General features: G+C 38.2%; 1 protein-coding gene across 1 annotated transcript in view; it reads left to right on the top strand.

The window, feature by feature from the left end:
* TBCD (tubulin folding cofactor D) overlaps window positions 1–18,407 on the top strand; it is a 3,708,267-nt gene that overhangs the window by 3,423,316 nt on the left and 266,544 nt on the right. The window contains exon 33 of the mRNA XM_044068123.1: window positions 14,557–14,678. Coding sequence (XP_043924058.1) covers window positions 14,557–14,678 — 122 coding nt within the window. The remainder of the gene's footprint in view (window positions 1–14,556; window positions 14,679–18,407) is intronic.

Raw genomic sequence — 18,407 nt, 5'->3', positions numbered from 1 at the left:
CAGAAAACGTTGAGCAGAAGAGTTGGTACATGAGTAGTTTTCCCAGTTAATGGTGAGGTAGTTGAAATCGCCCATTATTAGGGTGTACCCTAATATTTTCCAGTGTATCAAGAAATGAGGAGTGGAAATCCTGGGGCATGGTGGGGGATCTGTAGCAAGCTGCAATCTGGATTGTGGTCTTGCCCAGAGTTAGTTGCACTTGGATAATCTCAGATGCATTATGCTGAGCAACTAGCCTGGAGGTGTGGATATCCTTAATGAATATGGACTTAGTGTTTCAGTCCAGGTTAGGTGGCTGAAAGGTGTGGTATGAATTATAGCCTGGTAATGCAGGGGTGCTCTCTGGTGCCTTGAACCAGGTCTCTGTCACTGCACAGATGTCGATGTACTCCATTTTAAGGAGTGCCTCAAGTGAGTGCATTTTGAGGTTCAGACTTCTAGCATTGAGTAGCATTACCCTCAGATTTTGCTTGCTTGTACCTGTTACGGTGGTGAATTTGTCATTTGAACCTTGCCTAAAAAAGGCACTATAGGTGTGGCAAGAGCCTTAGCCAGTATCCGGAATCCCAAGGGTGACAGGTGCAGGCCATCTCTGGTAGAGTTTCTTATTGTATACGGGGTTAATTTTGTAAAAAAAAAAAAATGTACTGCTTATGTAAACTTTGAATGTTGCGGGGCAAAAAATGTACAGGGGAATAGGCAGTATTTTATGTGTCAGTGTAATGCCTACACTCAGTTTGTGACACCCTACCTGCCATATTGATTTCTTTCAGTGTGTGTGTGTGTGTGTGTGTGAGAGAGGCAGCAGTAATGAGTGGGGAATTCTGTTTCTTACTTTTTCTAAAGTAAGGGATTGGTGAAAGTGTTGTGAGTTTAAGTGTGCTGCTTGTGCATACTTTATGACAATTTGCTTCCAACCAACTCACTCCAGCTATGCTTACTGCTTTTTCCCCAGTTACAGTATGGGTACTGACTCTTGTCTATCTGCCTGTTTTCCTGAAGTACCTATAAAGAAAAAATCACTTACCCAGGAGTCCTTGCCATTGTTGCAGTCTCAGTTTATGCCTCAGCTGATAGTGGGTGAACCTGTGGTGGCCATTGGTTGTTCCTAAGACCACTCATTCACTTCACCAACGTCCTGTGTTGTAGTTTTTTTTGGTTAGCATGAACTGGGAGTCAGCCACTTTCTCGTCAGCTGTTCAAGTGTATGATAATGGCCATGAGAAAATCTTCTGTAGGTCTGTGAAATACTTCAGGAGATTCAGGGTCTAAGGACCATTAGGCTGAGCAGACATATGTCCTTTAAGTTGGTCGTCCTCTGCTGCTGGAACTTGTATAAGAAAAAATATATACTTTTCTGAAGAAGTTGTTAAAAAAAAAAAAGACAAATTCGTTACCTTGGCTAGACCTGCATTCCAGGCAACAAATCATGGTAAGCAGAAGTCTTTACAGGTGGGCACCCCCAGTAAAGTTATTTCTGAGGAAATAAAGTCTAGTGATTCTGACTTTAATAGAGATGGGCCTGCTTCTCCTGCAGATTTCCAAGCTCATCTTTCTGTTTTTTAATTCTTATCTTCCTGTGGAAGAATTTTATTTTAATCAGACCATTGCCAGGATGAATGAGGTATTTTACGGGAACAAATAGATGTTCCCCTAAACTGAGCCGATATTAGGATATGTTGCAAATGTATATATGCCATTCCTCTCCCATCCTTCCTACTCTGCCAGCTCTGGAGCATTTGTTGAATGCTGCTTGTACTCGTCACAACACCTAGCCATCAGTTTTTTAAAAAAAGCAGATATGCTATATATGACGCCTTAGGTTAGTAAATTAGTGTAGTTTTAAAATCTACCAACTCATCACACTCACAAAAACATGTTCCTAGTTACCTCTCTCTTTCCTATCAGACCTCCAGCATGTGCTGTCTACCAGAGGAAAAATTCTTTGAAGTCTGTTTCGATATAGAAATAATTATGCAAACACATCCAAGCAGAAATCCTAAACCTTCTGGACTTGCACACTTGGGGAGCCATACATATATCATTCCATTGTTCCTTTGTAAATTGCTTTTATTTTCTCCTGATATCCAGGGTAATTCTTGAGATTCAAAAGGATATATGAAAACTTACTGTGTTGACCTCCTTTTTGGCCCAAGCAACATTAGTTCTGCCTTTTTATGCAATTGGCCAAGGGCAATTGCCACAAGCATCTTCACAGACTTGGATCTGTTTGCACAAGACAGGTGGAGTTAAATATATCTCAGTATCATTCAAACTTTGACTGACTGCCTGGTTGATACCATTTTAACACCATTTAGGCACTTGTTGAGGATGTGCAGTCAGTATTAAAGGAGGTATGGAACCCTGCTACTAGAAAGTCCTGTATTGATAAGAGGTAGTGATTTTCTGTTTGGTGCCTACTTTGCTCTGGCCCTGCTTATTCCTCTAGAAAGGTTCATTTTGTGGTTATTCCAGTGTGCCTGTCCATGGGATCCTTCACTTTAATCTCTGCTTATTTTAAAACAGTTTCTAAAAGGAGTTTTAAACCTGAGACATCCTTGTAAACAGGTTGCTCCTCCTGGTGATGTCAACTGTGAGCTGGAGAAATTGACTGTGTCAACTTTTGAATTTGCCCATCAAGCTGATTTAAGGTTCTTGACTTAGAAAACTCTTCTCATCGTTGCTCTGACATTTGCAAAGAGTATATTAGTTGCAAGCTCTCAGGATGGGTGATCCCTATCTGATTTTCTAAAGGGACATGGTCTTTCTAAGAACAAACTCCTCATTCATGCCCAAAGTGGATTCAGAGTTTACTTTGAAACAAGCCATCAGTTTCCTAGTTTTCTACACAGAACCTAAAAACCAGAGAGAAGCATAATATATATATATATATATATATATATATATAGGCAATTCGGGAATTATCTTGACTGAATGATCATCCTTTTAGTAAAGCTAATCAGCTATTTATTTCTTACCAAAGGGGAAAAAAATACATATTTTGTACCTAAACTGACAGGTTCTAGGTGGTTGTTCTCAGCTGTTACTTTTTTATTCCCATAATGGCAAATCCATTCCAGGCAGTATCAAGGCATATTTTACTAGAGCTTGGTCTTCTTTGATGGCATACTGGAAAGAGGTATATTCTAGAAGTATCCTAGAGGCAACTTACATGGTCCTTTGTACATACCTTTACAAAACATTACAAACTGTATTCTTTTTCTAAGTTCAGGTCAAACTTTACTAGGCGCATTCTCCAGGAGTTCCTGGATCCATAGAATTCCTCCTCCCAGATTGGATTGACTTTGGTAGTCAATCCATATAGCCTAAGGTCTAATGCAGCAGTGAGAATGATGAATCTAGTACAGTTGTGTAAGTTGCACTTACCCATAACAATAGATGGTTTATTTCCTGACTGCTGCATTCGTTACACCAACCCTCACTACCCCTTTTCTTAACTGTAGTTGTAGTTGGGAAATAAAATAAGTCTGTGTTTCTTTCTGCTTTATATACTTTATTGTTATTATTGGCATCTCTCTCAACTGTTTCTGATTTTTAACTCAAATTGTAGCTGTGTCCCTCTTCATCTGTCCTTAAACTGGTGACTTTTGGAAAAAAGTTGATGAATTACACTTAAATAATGGTAACAGTTAGCAGTATAGGGAACTTCTAAGATGGGTGCATACTGATCAGCAGTTTAACTTCAGCTCACCTAGTGTGAAAACAGAAACTGAGAATCTGCATCCAGAGATATTGTCAACTTGAGTAAAATTCAGTTACTGGCTAGTAAGTACACTGCCTGGATACCTGCAAAGAAGAAACTAAGAGAGCCTGAAATAAAGTCAACTAGAAGAGGTGAAGAGAAAACACTGACTGTGAAGAATCTTGCAGCTGTTCAGCAAAAAGCAGTTCAAGCTCCATCTTTGTTGTAAAACATGGTTTCCAGATCTAGAGGAAAAATAAGTCATATGTGCTCCAAGGTGATTAAAATAAATGAAACACTGAAAGAGTATATCCTTTCATGTAATAAAAGGCTGAAAGAAATGGAAGAAGCTTTAAACAGATATTCATATAAGGTGATAAAACTGTAAAAATCAGAGGGTGAAATGAAGAAAGAGCTGGCTGATTGAGACTGCTCAAGAAAAGATGTTTCAAAAAATGGTAGAATTAGAGGACAGAACACATTTTGCTGTACCAGAGAAACTACAAGAAACAGACTGTATTAACTTTTTGAAGGCATTAATAAGCAGTTGGACTGGTATTCAACACCAGGAACTGATAATTGAAAGGGCACACAGTGTTTAGGTTCATAGGTTCTTAGATTAGTACTAGGCTAAGTGCCCTTGTGGGCCATTTTAAGCATAGCCAATTACCCTATGTGAGAATCAAACCCTGCACCTTGTGTCTGTAAGGTAAAAATCTTAACCATTATGCCAATCTCCCATGCTCCAAATATGGCCATGAGAAAGCAGCCAAGACCTTTATTAGTAAAGATGCAAACCTACCAGCAGAAAGAGTTAATCCTGACAAAGCTGTGGCAAAAGGGCAAAGTATTAAAAGTTGGAAACAGTCGAGAGTTTATGAAAAATGATTATTCACTGTACATCAGGTACAAGAGAAACATATTTATTCCAATAAACATGGAATGTTGAGTGACAGGTGTGAGATTCAAGCTGCTTTATCCATCTGTCTTCAGAATATTTTTTCCTGTTGGAACAAAGTAATTTTTTGATGCAGAACAAGCTAAGGAGGAAATGCAAAAGTTTGTCCAGCGCAAAATGAGCCATCAAGCAGAAGGGGACCTACTTCTAATTCTTCTGATAATAAAGCACAGAGAGAGTCATTGCCAGTAAAGCCATTTACACTAATCCAAAGGAAAATGCTTGAGAGACTGAAAAACAGGAGTTGCCAGAAAAATCAGGAACACTGTGAGTTATGGAGATGAACAGGAAGAAAGCCAGCAAAATGGAAATTGGTGAATAAATATGAGACTGAAAAGCATCATTCACATTTGTTAAGTACGGCTGTATAAGTAAGTGGAAAGAGTGGACTATTGTTGACTTTGTTAAACTTGTGAGGAACTGAAAGGCATTTGTCTCACTTCATCTCATTAATATTTGGAAGGACTCTGAGGTGAAGGGAGGAGGAAGGGAAAAAGATACCTATAAGTAAAACAAGTTTTTTTCTTAACAGTATTTCTGGGATGGGAGGGTGGCCTAATCGTTAAGGTGTTTGCCTTATAAACACAAGGTGCAGGGTTTGAGTCTCACAAGGGATAATTGGCTAGGCTTAAAATGGCTCGTAGGGGCAGTTAGCTTAGTACTAATCTATGAATCTATGAATCTATGAATAAAGTATCTTTAGTTTATTTGGTATGTGATAAAGATATTAAAGTAAACAGATGCCTTTTTCTTCCTCTTTTTTTCTTCTTTTTTTTTTGGTATAAAGAAATATAGGCATTACAGTGCGAAAAGAAAAGCTAGGCAAAAGCTTGTTTACGTTGAACTGTAATCTGGGTTGTTGAGGTGGGAAATGGGGTGTAACAGTACATATACATGTTCTCTCATTTTTGCATAGGTGAATGTCTGGCTTAATCTAATAACATATGTTAAGTAGAAGCAAGTAAATATGAGAAGACTAAATAAAATGAAAAATATTCCTATAGCAATAAATATTTCACCTAAGCTTCAGGCTGCAACAGAAGAATACATTTTTTTTCTCTCTTACTTTTCCATGAAGGCAAGCTGATAATAGGGCAATAAAAGACAGAACACTGGTTTCTTCAATGCTAAAAGTTAATGATTTCTGAAAGTATGCAAGAGGTTTTCACATCTGGGGATGGAGAATAAAGAAAAAAAGAAAAGACACCAATTAGTGTAAGTAAAAGCACAGGCAATAACATTCATCTTAGCATGGCTAACCTCAGTTTCAGATTAACTAGGGACTGTGTTAGCAGCTGTCTGTGTGCCACACATGTTCCTATTAGGAGGGTTAAACTTTATTATTTGAAGATGTACATAGTTATATGTGTTTGTATTAAGTTACTAAGTTATGGGGGTGTTTGAGGATATTTTTTCTGTTTGTGGTTTTTACCAAACAAAAAAGTCTTGCAAAATGTGACATACATTCCAATCTTGATAAGAAAAACTGTATGTATGTATCTTTCGGCTTTTCCCGGTTAGGGGTCGCCACAGCGGAACTCCAGTCCGCTAATGATTTGCAGTAGATTTTTACGTACCGACTTGCAAGGCCTGACGCACAACCTACAACGAAGGTACGCCCATTCACGCATGTCTCCACACAGAAGACGTTTTAGCCGAGAATCGAACAGGACAACGTCCTACTGTGAGGCGACAACGCTACCGCAGCTTGATAAGAAAAACTGTATAAAGGATTAAAGTGCCAAACGTTATTGGGTGCATGTTTCACAAAAGCTAGAATTAGACATTTAAAAAAATATATAGTAGGTGGGAAGAATGGCTTTTTACCATAATGGAGACAATTTCCATGTTATATTGGAATGTGAATGGTCTCAGATATAGACAAAAAGGAAAGAATACTTAATTATATTAAGAAATGCAGAGTGCAAATACTACTACAGGAGAGACATTTGGAAAGAACTGACCATAGAAGAAGGGAGTAAAGATAATGGTAGATTTGAAGTAGTAAGGGGCTACTGACAAGGAATGAGGATTACATTGGCATGTATTTATATTCCACCTAAAACTGCTAGTTTGGAGTTTAAAAATGTTTTGGGAGAAATTAACAGCTTTCAGCAGGGAATATTACTCACAGGTGTTGACTGGAATTTGATTTGCAACAATGAGGATGTACCAGGAGGGGGGGGGGGCTAGAAGGGACAATATAGCAAAAGAGCGTAGATTTCTGAAGAGATTTATGAAAATACTTGGTATGAAAGTCATGAATACAGTAGCAGGAGCCCTGAGAGAATTTGTATATTATTCCCAGAGGTACAGTAACAGGGCAAGGCTTGAAAGAAATTATCTTTCAAAAGAGCATGTCCATTTCATTGAGAACTTCGATACACATCCAATAACTATTTCAGATCACGCAACAATAATTGCTAAGATAAAAATTCAGGGTAATGAAGTGAGATAGGATGCTGGCACTTCCCCACCTATTGTTAAAAAGAGAGGAGGAGTAGTAGTAGGAGTAGTAGAATGGGTAGTGGAAATTATCCAGGTGTTATTAGGGAAGATAGAACATACTCCTTAAGTTAAAGCTATTGAGTGGGATAGAATGAAAGTGGAGTTTTTAAATAGTGTAGAAACAAAAGAAAAAGAAATCTGGTTAAGAAGTAATAAGATGTATTTAGAGAGACTGACAAAGGTTAAAGTATTACAAAATAAGGGGAAACTCACAGAATGAGAGAAGGTGCAATTGCAGAGTCCTAACAAGAAAATAAGCGAGTACCTGGATAATATGCATGTGTTTAGAAAGACTGCTGTTAAGCAACTCTTGTGTTTTGATGATAACTCCAGAGTGCAAAAACTTTTGGCACAGTGACTTAGGCAACAGAAAGTAGAAGGATTGCTGCCAAACTTAGGGAGCCTGTAACAAGATAAATAACCAGAGATCCTGTAAAAATATTAGAAATATTTTAGAAATTTTATGAAAATTTATATAAAGCAGAGAAGTGGTGAAACCAAGAAAAAAGCAGAAATGGAAATATTTATGGAAGACTTAAATATGCCGAGGTTAGAGGCAGATGGGAATCAACAGCCAATAGTTAAGATATGAGGAGATGAGAAAAAATGGTGATGTATAACTAGTCTACAGGAAGTCTCCAGGAGTAGGTGGTATTCTGGTTGAAATTGGGAATTTAGGAGGGAAGAAAGTGATGAAGATCTGGAAGGTTTTGCTTAAAAGGAGGAGGGTACCAACATCTTGGAAAAAAGCTGGGGTGGCTGTCATACCTAAAGACAGTACAGACCCATCTTATCCAGCTTCATAGAGACCCATTACAATTCTAAACCATGATTATAAAGTGTCTATAGTAGCTAAAAGAATAGCAAAGGTGATGCCAGTGTTGATAGATATGGACCAGTGCGATTTTGTGGAAGGGAGGCAATCATTTGACAACATTAATAGAACAGTGATGATTCAGAGGATAGCAGAATGTAAGAAAATACTGCTGCTATTTGTGTGTTTTGATACAGAGAAAACATTTGATGGTATAAGCTGGGATTTTTTATGAGTAAGGCAATGAAAGTATTTACATTTCCTGATACTATAATGAGGTTTATTAAAAGATTATGTGAAGGATTGAAGGCAAAAATAAAACTGGGAGGATTCCTCTTGATACATTGTATTTTAACAGATGAACCTGGCAGGGGTGTCCTTTCTCCTTTGTTATTTGCAGTATATTTAGAAACACGGACAAAGAAAAGAAATTAAAGTATATAATCGATATACTGTTCAACAGAAATTGGCTTTTTATGCAGATGATGATATTTTGTATCTGATGGAACCAGAAAGGGACATTTCAGTGTTGTGGAATGTTCTGACACAGTTCCATTTTTTTTAACAATATAAAATTAATGAAGATAAAATAAAGGCTGTAACTGTAAACTATGTACTCACAAGATGAATTGGCCCAGCAATATCCATATTTATGGGGACATGATAAAATTAATTAATTAGGAGTATGGATTAAAAGGATTCGGTTATGGCAGCTAAAGATGTGTGGGAATCGACTAATTTTTTTTAAATTTAATTTAACATTTGTTGACTGGGAAAGTCCGACTAGGTTCCACAGAGCCTGTTTTCAGCGGAGGCCTGGGGAGAAATGCTCCAGATGCATGTCTTTAGAATGTGGGAGGAAACCAGAGGAAACCCACGCGAATGCAGGGAGAACATGCAAACTCCGCACAGAAGGCACCCCAGCCGAGAATCGAACCGGAGAATCTCTTGCTGTGAGGTGACAACGTTAACCGCTGCACCACTGCGCCGCCCAAAAATAAAATAAAACTAAATAAAAACTTATAAAAACTTAAAAACTTATAAAAACTTAAAAAAATAAATAAAAGAGACTAAATAAAAGATAATACAAAAGCTAATAAACTGGATGCTCTTGCCTATGGATATGAATAGCAAGATACAAGCAGTAAAAGTGTTTTTAGTCCCCTTAGTTTTCTGCACAGGTCAGGCATTTTTTTTGTCAACCAGAAGAGAAGTTGTGGACACTAATTAATAGAGAGTTGAAGTATTTTATTTGGGAGGGGAATAGGGGAAGAGTCGAGTGGGATAAGATGATACTCCCATCCAAACAAGGAGGTTAGGATTATCTGACTTGAAGGGATATTTTAGAGTTACACAATTAAGGCTCTTCTACATGATACAAGCAGAGTGGAACGGGATGATGATGAAGCAGGGGTGTAATTCAAGAAATAAAGAAAGAATGAGATTTTGGATGCAAATCCTTAAGGAGAGTAACATTTTTACAGAATGTTATATTCATAAAGTCGCTGAAAGTATACTAAGAACTAAGCCAACATGGGAATGGAGAAAGGAGATTCTAATGATAGGATGACTGCAATTAAGGGTACATAGAATAGACGAGAGAGATGGAATTTACTGACGGAAGCTGGCAAAGGAACCATGGTTTTAGGATCAAATAATTAGAGAAGGAGAGGTAATCGAGTGGGAAGAGGCCAAGAAGACATTTGGTTTGCAGGCCAGTGGTTGCCTTCCCTGTCGGGGATTGATATAAGAGTACAGGTAAAGTGAAAAGAATATGGGATCCTAAATGAAAGACCTGCACTGGCTGAGTTTCTGATTGACTTTAGAAAAGAAGCTGCTGTTAAAAAAGGGATAATTAGTAGTGCATATAAAATATTGCATGATAACTATAGGAATCAATCAGAAGAGGTCAGAAAAGATTGGGAAGAGAGGTTATATATGCAGTTCACAAAGAAACAATGGGAAGACATATGTATGTATGTATGATCCAATGATCTTTTCTACAGGTAGATGGCAAATGTTGGAGGTATGATGGGGAAGAAAGAAGTAACCAGGAACATATGTTTTGGGATTGTAATGAGCTGGCAAACTTTAAAAATTCCCAACAGATTTTTCTGTCAGGAATACTGGGTGAGCATACAAGATCTGAATTGCCTAGGCATAATAAAGCCTTGTTAAGTTTAATTCTGGTGGCTGCAAAAAGCAATTACTTGAAAATGGTAATCAAAATATAAATCAACTACATTTGAAGTAGTGAATACTGTAACAGAAATAAAGAGGTGTGATCTTTAGAAAAGGATAGGGCTAAATTACATAGAAACAATGGAAATTGTGGGTACTATACATAATGTTTTGGAGGATGAGGTTTAAGAGAAGGCAGGAACTGAATAATTTATGTTATGTTGCTTAGATTATAGGATATATAAAATATATGTGAAGTATAATGTTGGTAAATGTGAACTTGGTTTACTTTTATAGAAATGTAAGTTTGCCTGTGTCACACATTTATTGAATTATCACTTGTATTAAAAAGTAGCATTGCAGACTTTTACTTTACGAAAAGGTGAATTAATATAGCAATAACCCACGCCTGGGTGTGGGTAATGCAGGATTTACCCACAGTTGGCGTGGTACCAAACAAAGACAACCGTGGGTAAATCCCACATTACCCACACCCAGAAGTGGGTTATTGCTATTATACTATGACATTATTTAAGAAAAGAAATAATTACTTTTCTTAAATAATGGCATTGTATAATGCCTCTTTGCTGCCCTTCCGCAGCTGGCTGGTATCCGCGGCAGTTCTGATGTACTGCGCATGCCTACGTAGTACATCAGAGCTGTGGCCAAAAGCAACGGAGAAAGCAAGATCTCCGTTGCTTTTTACTGTTTCGCTATGTTAAATGGGTTTAACATAGCAAGACAGCTTTAAAATAAGCAACGGAGATCTCCGTTGCTTATTTTAAAGCTGTCTCGCTATGTTAAACCCATTTAACATAGCGACAGGTTTAAAAAGCAACGGAGAAAGCAAGATCTCCGTTGCTTTATACTGTTTCGCTATGTTAAAGGAGTTTAACATAGCGAGACAGCTTTAAAAAAAGCAACGGAGATCTCTGTTGCTTTTTTTAAACCTGTGTCGCTATGTTAAACTCTTTTAACATAGCGAGACAGTCTTTTAAAAGAGACTTATACTAATGGAAAAAGTCCGGGCGACCGGACCTTTTTCCATTAGTATAAGTCGATTTACAATGTGCACGCTGGAAAATCAGCGTGCACGTTTTGGAATATTAATGGGGGGGTCATGGTATAATATACATTTTCTACTTATATATTTTAAACCTGTTTCTCTTATTCTGTCATTGTGTCACGCTATTAGTACTTGCATATTTTAAACCTTTTTTTCCATAATTCATTGAGAGCTGTGATTATTGTTTGTTTGAATCAGGATTGTTAGGCTCTTCTCACCTTTTATGAAGAAGAAAATCCTAAAGAAAGCTTTACTCTGACTGCTGGTTTCCCTCCTTGGGATTAGCCAATTGGAAGTCTGAGTGAGAGAGTGTGTGTGTGTGTGTGTGTGTGTGTGTGTGTGTGTGTGTGGGGGGGGGGGGCAGAGCTTTTTGAAGATGACTGGTTGTTGTTTCCTAAACAGAAAACAGCCTATGTAGCCTAAGGGCTACTGTAGCAGTGAAGAATTCAAACATCTGCTGTTATGGGTAGGTAGGTGCAACTTGCATAACTGTACTTTATATGCTGTTTCAAGCTTTTTTAATAAGAGCTAAAACTACACATTCCATTTCAGACTTGATAAAATATGCTTATTGCAGTACACATCTCTGCAGCAAGAGGCTTGAGTTGAAAATATTTTTCCTGCTCCAAAGTGATACACCCATGCAGGGGTGTAGCAAGCAAATTCCATTTTGTACTCACAAGCTCGTAGTGCTACCCCCCTCCCCCCTTTTGGTGACCTGGCACTTAAAAATGGACACATCTTTCAAAAATGCTGCCCCCCCCAGGCACATAGTAAATGTAAGTAACATTTTCAGCTGTTCCCCCTAAAACTATTAAAAATATTATTTTTAGATTAGCAATATTGCATCTTGTTGTTAAAGGCATTCATTCTCTGGGTTTTCCTTTATTTCCTCGAGGTGTAATAGTGGCCTACATACTTACAATTTGTAAAATAATTAGACAGCTGTAGACATAATATGACCTGAAAAAAGCCATGTTGATATGATGCTCAGGAAAAAAAATTGTACATAGTGGAGTACAAAAAGTATGCCTGGCTTCAACCCTTGTACCCATGTTCTGTAGTAATTAATTTTACAGTGTAGCAACAGCTTTCCACAGCAGAAGACTATAGTAATAACCCATGCCTGGGTGTGGGTAATGTGGGATTTACCCACGGTTGGCGTGGTTTGGTCCCGAGGGTGAAGCCCGAGGGACCAAACAAAGACAACCGTGGGTAAATCCCGCATTACCCACAGCCAGAAGTGGGTTATTGCTATTATACTATGACATTATTTAAGAAAAGAAATAATTACTTTTCTTAAATAATGGCATTGTATAATGCCTCATTGCTGCCCTTCCGCAGCTGGCTGGTATCCGCGGCAGTTCTGATGTACTGCGCATGCCTATGCAGTACATCAGAGCTGTGGCCAAAAGCAACAGAGAAAGCAAGATCTCCCTTGATTTTTACTGTTTCGCTATGTTAAATGGGTTTAACATAGCGAGACAGCTTTAAAATAAGCAACGGAGATGTCCGTTGCTTATTTTAAAGCTGTCTCGCTATGTTAAACCCATTTAACATAGCGAAACAGTAAAAAGCAACGGAGATCTTGCTTTCTCCGTTGCTTTTTTTTTTTAAACCTGTCTCGCTATGCTAAATGGGTTTAACATTGCGAGACAGCTTTAAAATAAGCAACGGAGTTTAACATAGCGAGACAGCTTTAAAAAAAGCAACGGAGATCTCCGTTGCTTTTTTAAACCTGTGTCGCTATGTTAAACTCTTTTAACATAGCGAGACAGTGTTTTAAAAGAGACTTACACTAATGGAAAAAGTCTAGGTGACCGGACCTTTTTCCATTAGTATAAGTCGATTTACAACGTGCACGCTGGCCAATCAGCGTGCACGTTTTGGAATATTAATGGGGGGTCATGGTATAATATGCTTTTACGGCGTGCAAGTTCTGTACCTAACTGATGTTTTTTTACTAATGAAAGCTTTCCTTTAAGGTTATTTTTGGAGACTGCAGTCATGGTCCCTACATATACCATACTAAAACTGTGATATAACATTTTTCATTGGTTTCTCTTTAAGATTTTATTAGCTGATTAACTGGATTTGTTAAGACAGTGCACTCTTGTAGTTTATGGGTTTATACATGGTCTTTATTTTGTCATATACCCATTCTTTTTTTATCTTACTGAGAGAGTTGTTAGAAAGTAAAGGTTAAATGTAATAATAAGAATAAACTGACAGCCATGGTATAAAAGTAGTAATTGGATCATGAAACCCACAATTATTTGTTTTATATTATTTATGCAAGAATATTAAAGAAGTAATTCCTTACTAGTTAAATCAGATTTTTCAAAAGTACAGCTGCTTTACAGACATTATAAACACAAAAATTAGAAGAAAAACTGAATTCTAAATATTGTTGGCGCAAGTTTGTAGTATTGATAAGATCTACTAGTTTTATTGTAAATTTCCACTGCAGGCATTTCTTATGGTGTTTCACATGCATAATAGTTGTAGCATGCTGCATGCAATATGGAGTTTCCTAATGATCACCTTTAATCTATCAGTTTAACATCTCGTCTTATTTACCAATAGAAGTACTCTGGAAAGCCTGATATAAGAAAGTCATTGTACAACATTTTTACAAACCATTACTACGGGTTGAGAATGTAGGCCTTTTAATATCTACAGTTGACTGTTTTACCTCAAATGTCTCATTAATCTGTTTCCTTTTGTCAGTAGTCAGAAATTGTTTATTGTGAAGTTAATCTTGTTTTTTGGCAAATTTGTCTCTCTGCTGAGACTTAGCTGAGGTCATGAATAGTCTGTCAGTGAGTAGGTACTAACATTTATTTCACTTCTGTAGAGATCTTTCACCTCCATCTTGAATGTTTAAACACCATCTCTGGAACATGTATTCTGGAAAGCTAATTTTTTTCCTATTAAATTAATTTCATTACTTGCAAATAAAGACCTCTTGGCTCGTGCCCTGGTTTTATATCTGACCTGCTTGTTTAAATACTTCCTTTAGTGTCTTGTAGTTCACATGTGGCTATTGTAGAATAAAACCCATTTGTTCATTTTGAATTCAGTACTTAGATCTGCTGCGAATGTACAAGTACCTCTTCCAGGTTAGAATTCATGCAGCAGTTATCGTGATTGTGGTGTATACATTTGTTTTCACAACCACTGAAGTTTAGTTGTGTTAGCTTAGGAAAGGAATCAGCAGATCCTATATCCATGGCTTATGTCAGTTTTAAGACGTATAGTGCATTTGCTGAGGACAGTTTATGGGATATCTTATTAAGATTTTTTTTTTCTTATTTTATATTCAGGTTAAGCATTCAGCACAGTCTTTGTTTGAATATCTTAAAACAATCCAGGATGCTGTGGATCCCATGACAAAGTTCTGTGAAACTCTGCTTCAGATTTTCCGTGATAATCTGCAAAATAACAGGTACAATGACAAATGTTTTTTTGATGATGAAATAACTTGTGGAAATGTTGGGAAAAAAAACAAAAAACATTGCTTTGGTGTTATAGCTGGCACAGTGGCTTCATGTTTGACTCCGTATGGGTCTTTTAAAATAATGCAACATGCATTGAAAATGTGCTTATTCCTTCATTCTTCAAACTGAAATGAAGCTAGATGTACCTGTTGTTCAGTAAAACTTTGCAGGTCTCCAACACCACACAGCTGATATGTTGGAAAGTTTAGATGGAAATATTTCACTGTCATCCCATTTCATGAAGTTGCTGCTTGTGACTTGCAATCTCAGACGGTAAACTGAGAAGTCATTTTCTCAAACAGTATCACTGCAAATGGGAGTATTTTTTTTAGCCCCAAGGCATAATGACTGTCGAGCTGATTAACCAAAACTAGAGAGGGGCACCTTCCTACACGGGATGATGTGGTTGGGAGTGGGCTTTGACTCTCCCTTAGGGAAAAACATTTGGAGTTGTGATGTGATGGATGTTTGACATTATTATTTCATTCCAAAGTCCATGTAGCCTGTTCAGTGTTTCCTACTTCAAAAAAGTGACATAAAGCTTTTAATTTTTTTGTCGCAGACAATATTTTCCATTTCCTTTAACTTCCCAGTCCGACTGAAAAATGCGACCTGTCTTCTTTCTGGTATATTTTATGGTGCCACCATAAGAAGGTCATAAGTGTGAGCTTCACTGATATAGCTTGGTTGTGAGATAAAGATGTTTATGGTATTATACAGCTTAGAATTGCTCTCGCGTGTGTAGGAGGAATATTTTGAATAGCTGTAGGAATAATAAAATGTACAGAAGGTGAGACCTTGTCTGTTTTATTTTAATAATACTTGCTCCCCTGCTGCCTGTGATGACATTACAGTGTGTACTAGATTTGAGGAAGATGTACTTCATTGGGAGATGGAAGCAGAAGACATCTATTATATCTTATTCGAGGCAAATGCCAAACATGTTCAACAAGCCATGATTTCAGTGAAATATTCCTATTACCAGATGTAGAGTGAAGAGAGTAGAGTTTTCTCCTGCTGTATTGAGAGATGCTCCCAAATGCTTATCTGGTAGTGTATACGTAGGCATGTATGGGAGTTACCTTCCCAGAACTTTATTGCTTTTTTTTTGTCTTTTTTTGCCACCAATCCATGCTATCAGCCCTGACAACCAGATGATCCATCTTTTTATAGTACTTTTCATGGCATTTAGGCTGCTGACTAGAAGGTAGGAGCGAGAGGCAGACACTGTTTTCTAGGCAAAATCAGGGGATTTTAGTCTTTGACTCCACTCCCTGGCAGCTTGTTCTGCATGCCACTGAAGCAGGGTATGTAGTGCTTGCCCAGTGAAACATAAGGCTTTTCCACACCTGTGCTTAATCAGTTGACAGACTCAAAATATTTGCAGGATTTTGTGCTGCATTTGTTTCCACTAGATGGCATTATTGAAGTGGACTAAACCACCTCCTTTTTCAAAGGATGGGCAACTTAGTATCAGTGGCTCACTCCTTCTTTTGGCTGGTGCCTTCAGCACCATGGTTGTTGTTTGATTCCATATCACTTGCATTTGTGTAAAGACTTCATCTCTATTTGCTGCAGAGATGGCAGCCTGCCCTATTTCCATCTGGCCACTTTTATTTTTTATTTTATTTTATTTTAAGTTTGATGACCAGGGAAGTCCTCTGGGCCAAGAAGAGCCCATTTTCAGTGGAGACCCAGGGAGAAAAGCTCCACAATAATTGCAAGTTACATTTCACATGTTACAAAAGGACATAGTTCATACAGCTATTTAAACATTTACAGATAAACTCCATGATATTTGCAATTGGCTTGTTACAATGTTACAAAAATGAAAAGACATAATTCAATACAGAAATTTCAACATTTACATAAAGTGAATATTTTTGTTATAAACTCAATTGTAGGTTTAACATTTCAAAATATATAGCAACTAGCGATTAGTAGGTTAGGAAAATATTATGCATGGAGAGGGTAATGGTATATTTGAGATTGGAGAGTATAATACAATAGATATTAGAGAGAAAATTAGTTTTTGGTATGTGAGGGATTGTTTTGGGTGGGATGAAGTAATAGAGGTAGTTGGATGAGTCAGTGCAAGGTGGAATGGGGGGGGGTTAAGTTGGAGCGTGGCAAGGGCATTCCAATTTGGAAGAAAGATGAGAGAGTAGCTGAGATTTGAAATTTGTATGGTTAGGTAGGTTACATAGGTGTGTGGGGAGAGAGTTCCACTGTTTAGCTAAGGAGTGGAACAGCAGTAGATGGCCAGGAAGTTGTGCAGGCGTGTGGACCTGAAGGAAATTTTGTTTTTGGAATCTGAGTGAGCAGTTGGGATGTAAGGTTTTAAGGAAGTAGTGAGAGCTGGGCAGTTGGCAGGTTTAAAGATGAGCTTGTGGTCAATGGTGAATTGTAGGTAGTTGGGTAGTCCAAGTCAGATGAGGGTGAGGAGGGAGTGGCAGTGGTGGGATGAGTTTTTTGAATTGGTTGCAAATTTGGAGATCTTGTGGTAGAAGGATTCAAGTTTGGACCAAAGGGCAAGATGGAGATAAGAGGGGCACCATACATAAGGGAGTGGAGTAGGAAGGTGGATGCAAGAGTTGATGGGTAGAGGACGGCTTTGGAAGCGGTTGTGCCTGTAGAGGGTACCTAATGTTTGGTGGGTTTTCTTGATTGCAAAGTGGATGTGGGTGTCAAATTTTAGTTCTTCATCAATAATGATGCCAAGTTTCATGGAGGGTGTTGGTTTGGCTCCGTATGGTGAATGTGGATTTGTCTATGGAGTTTTTGGTAGGCGAAAAAAAAACATTAGTTTGGTTTTATTTGCATTTAGTGCCAGATGGTTACACTGCATCAAGGTTTCTGTTTTGGAGAAGGCTAGCTGGGTTTTTGCTAGGAGCTCGGAGGGGGAGAAGGCTGAGCAGATGATTGTTGAGTCATCTGCATATTGGATGATAGATGAGTCTGGGATGGATTGGTGAAAGTTGTTAATGAATAAGTTGAAGAGAAGAGGGCCAAGAACAGAACCTTGTGGGACACCTGTGGGTGTGGGAAGGAAGTGGGAGGTTGAAGTTTTCCATTGGGCAGCTTGTTGGCGGTTGGACAAGTAGCTGGAAAACCAGGCAATGGTGGTGGGAGAGAGGTCCAGGGTGGAGAGTTGGGATATAAGTATGGTGTGTGAGATGGTGTCAAAGGCCTTTGACAGATCTAGGAATAGTGTGTACATGAACTTGCCTGAGTCGCATTCAAGGTTTATGGTTTCAAGAAAGGAAAGAAGGGAAGTCATGGTGCTGTGGCCAGGGCAGAAGCCATGTTGGGTAGGGGAGAGGAGATTGTTTAGTGTTAGGTGTGCCATGAGTTGTGCTTGTATTGTTTTCTCTAGTATTTTAGAAAGAGCGGAAAGGATGGCAATAGGCCTGAAGTTGGTGGTATCAGTATTTTTGCCACCTTTGTGGAGTGGGATGATGTAAGCATGGCACCAAATAGAAGGAATGTATGATTCTTGTATGGAGCTATTTATAAGAATAGAGATGGGATAGGCAATGCTGCATGCAGACTGTTTGAGGAAGGTGGGTGGAAGGTTGTCAGGTGCATTGCGACAGGGTTTGAGTTTGAGGAGAAGTCTTTTTGTAGTGTTTGTGGGGATGGGCTTGAGGCAGAAGGATGTGGAGGAATGTTGATGA

This window comes from Protopterus annectens, chromosome 4.part0 (assembly GCF_019279795.1).
Source record: "Protopterus annectens isolate FY-2018-M chromosome 4.part0, PAN1.0, whole genome shotgun sequence".
Classification (NCBI taxonomy): Eukaryota; Metazoa; Chordata; order Ceratodontiformes; family Protopteridae; genus Protopterus; species Protopterus annectens.
Note: the sequence above shows the minus strand (reverse complement) of the source record. Positions and strands in the feature narration are given on the sequence as shown.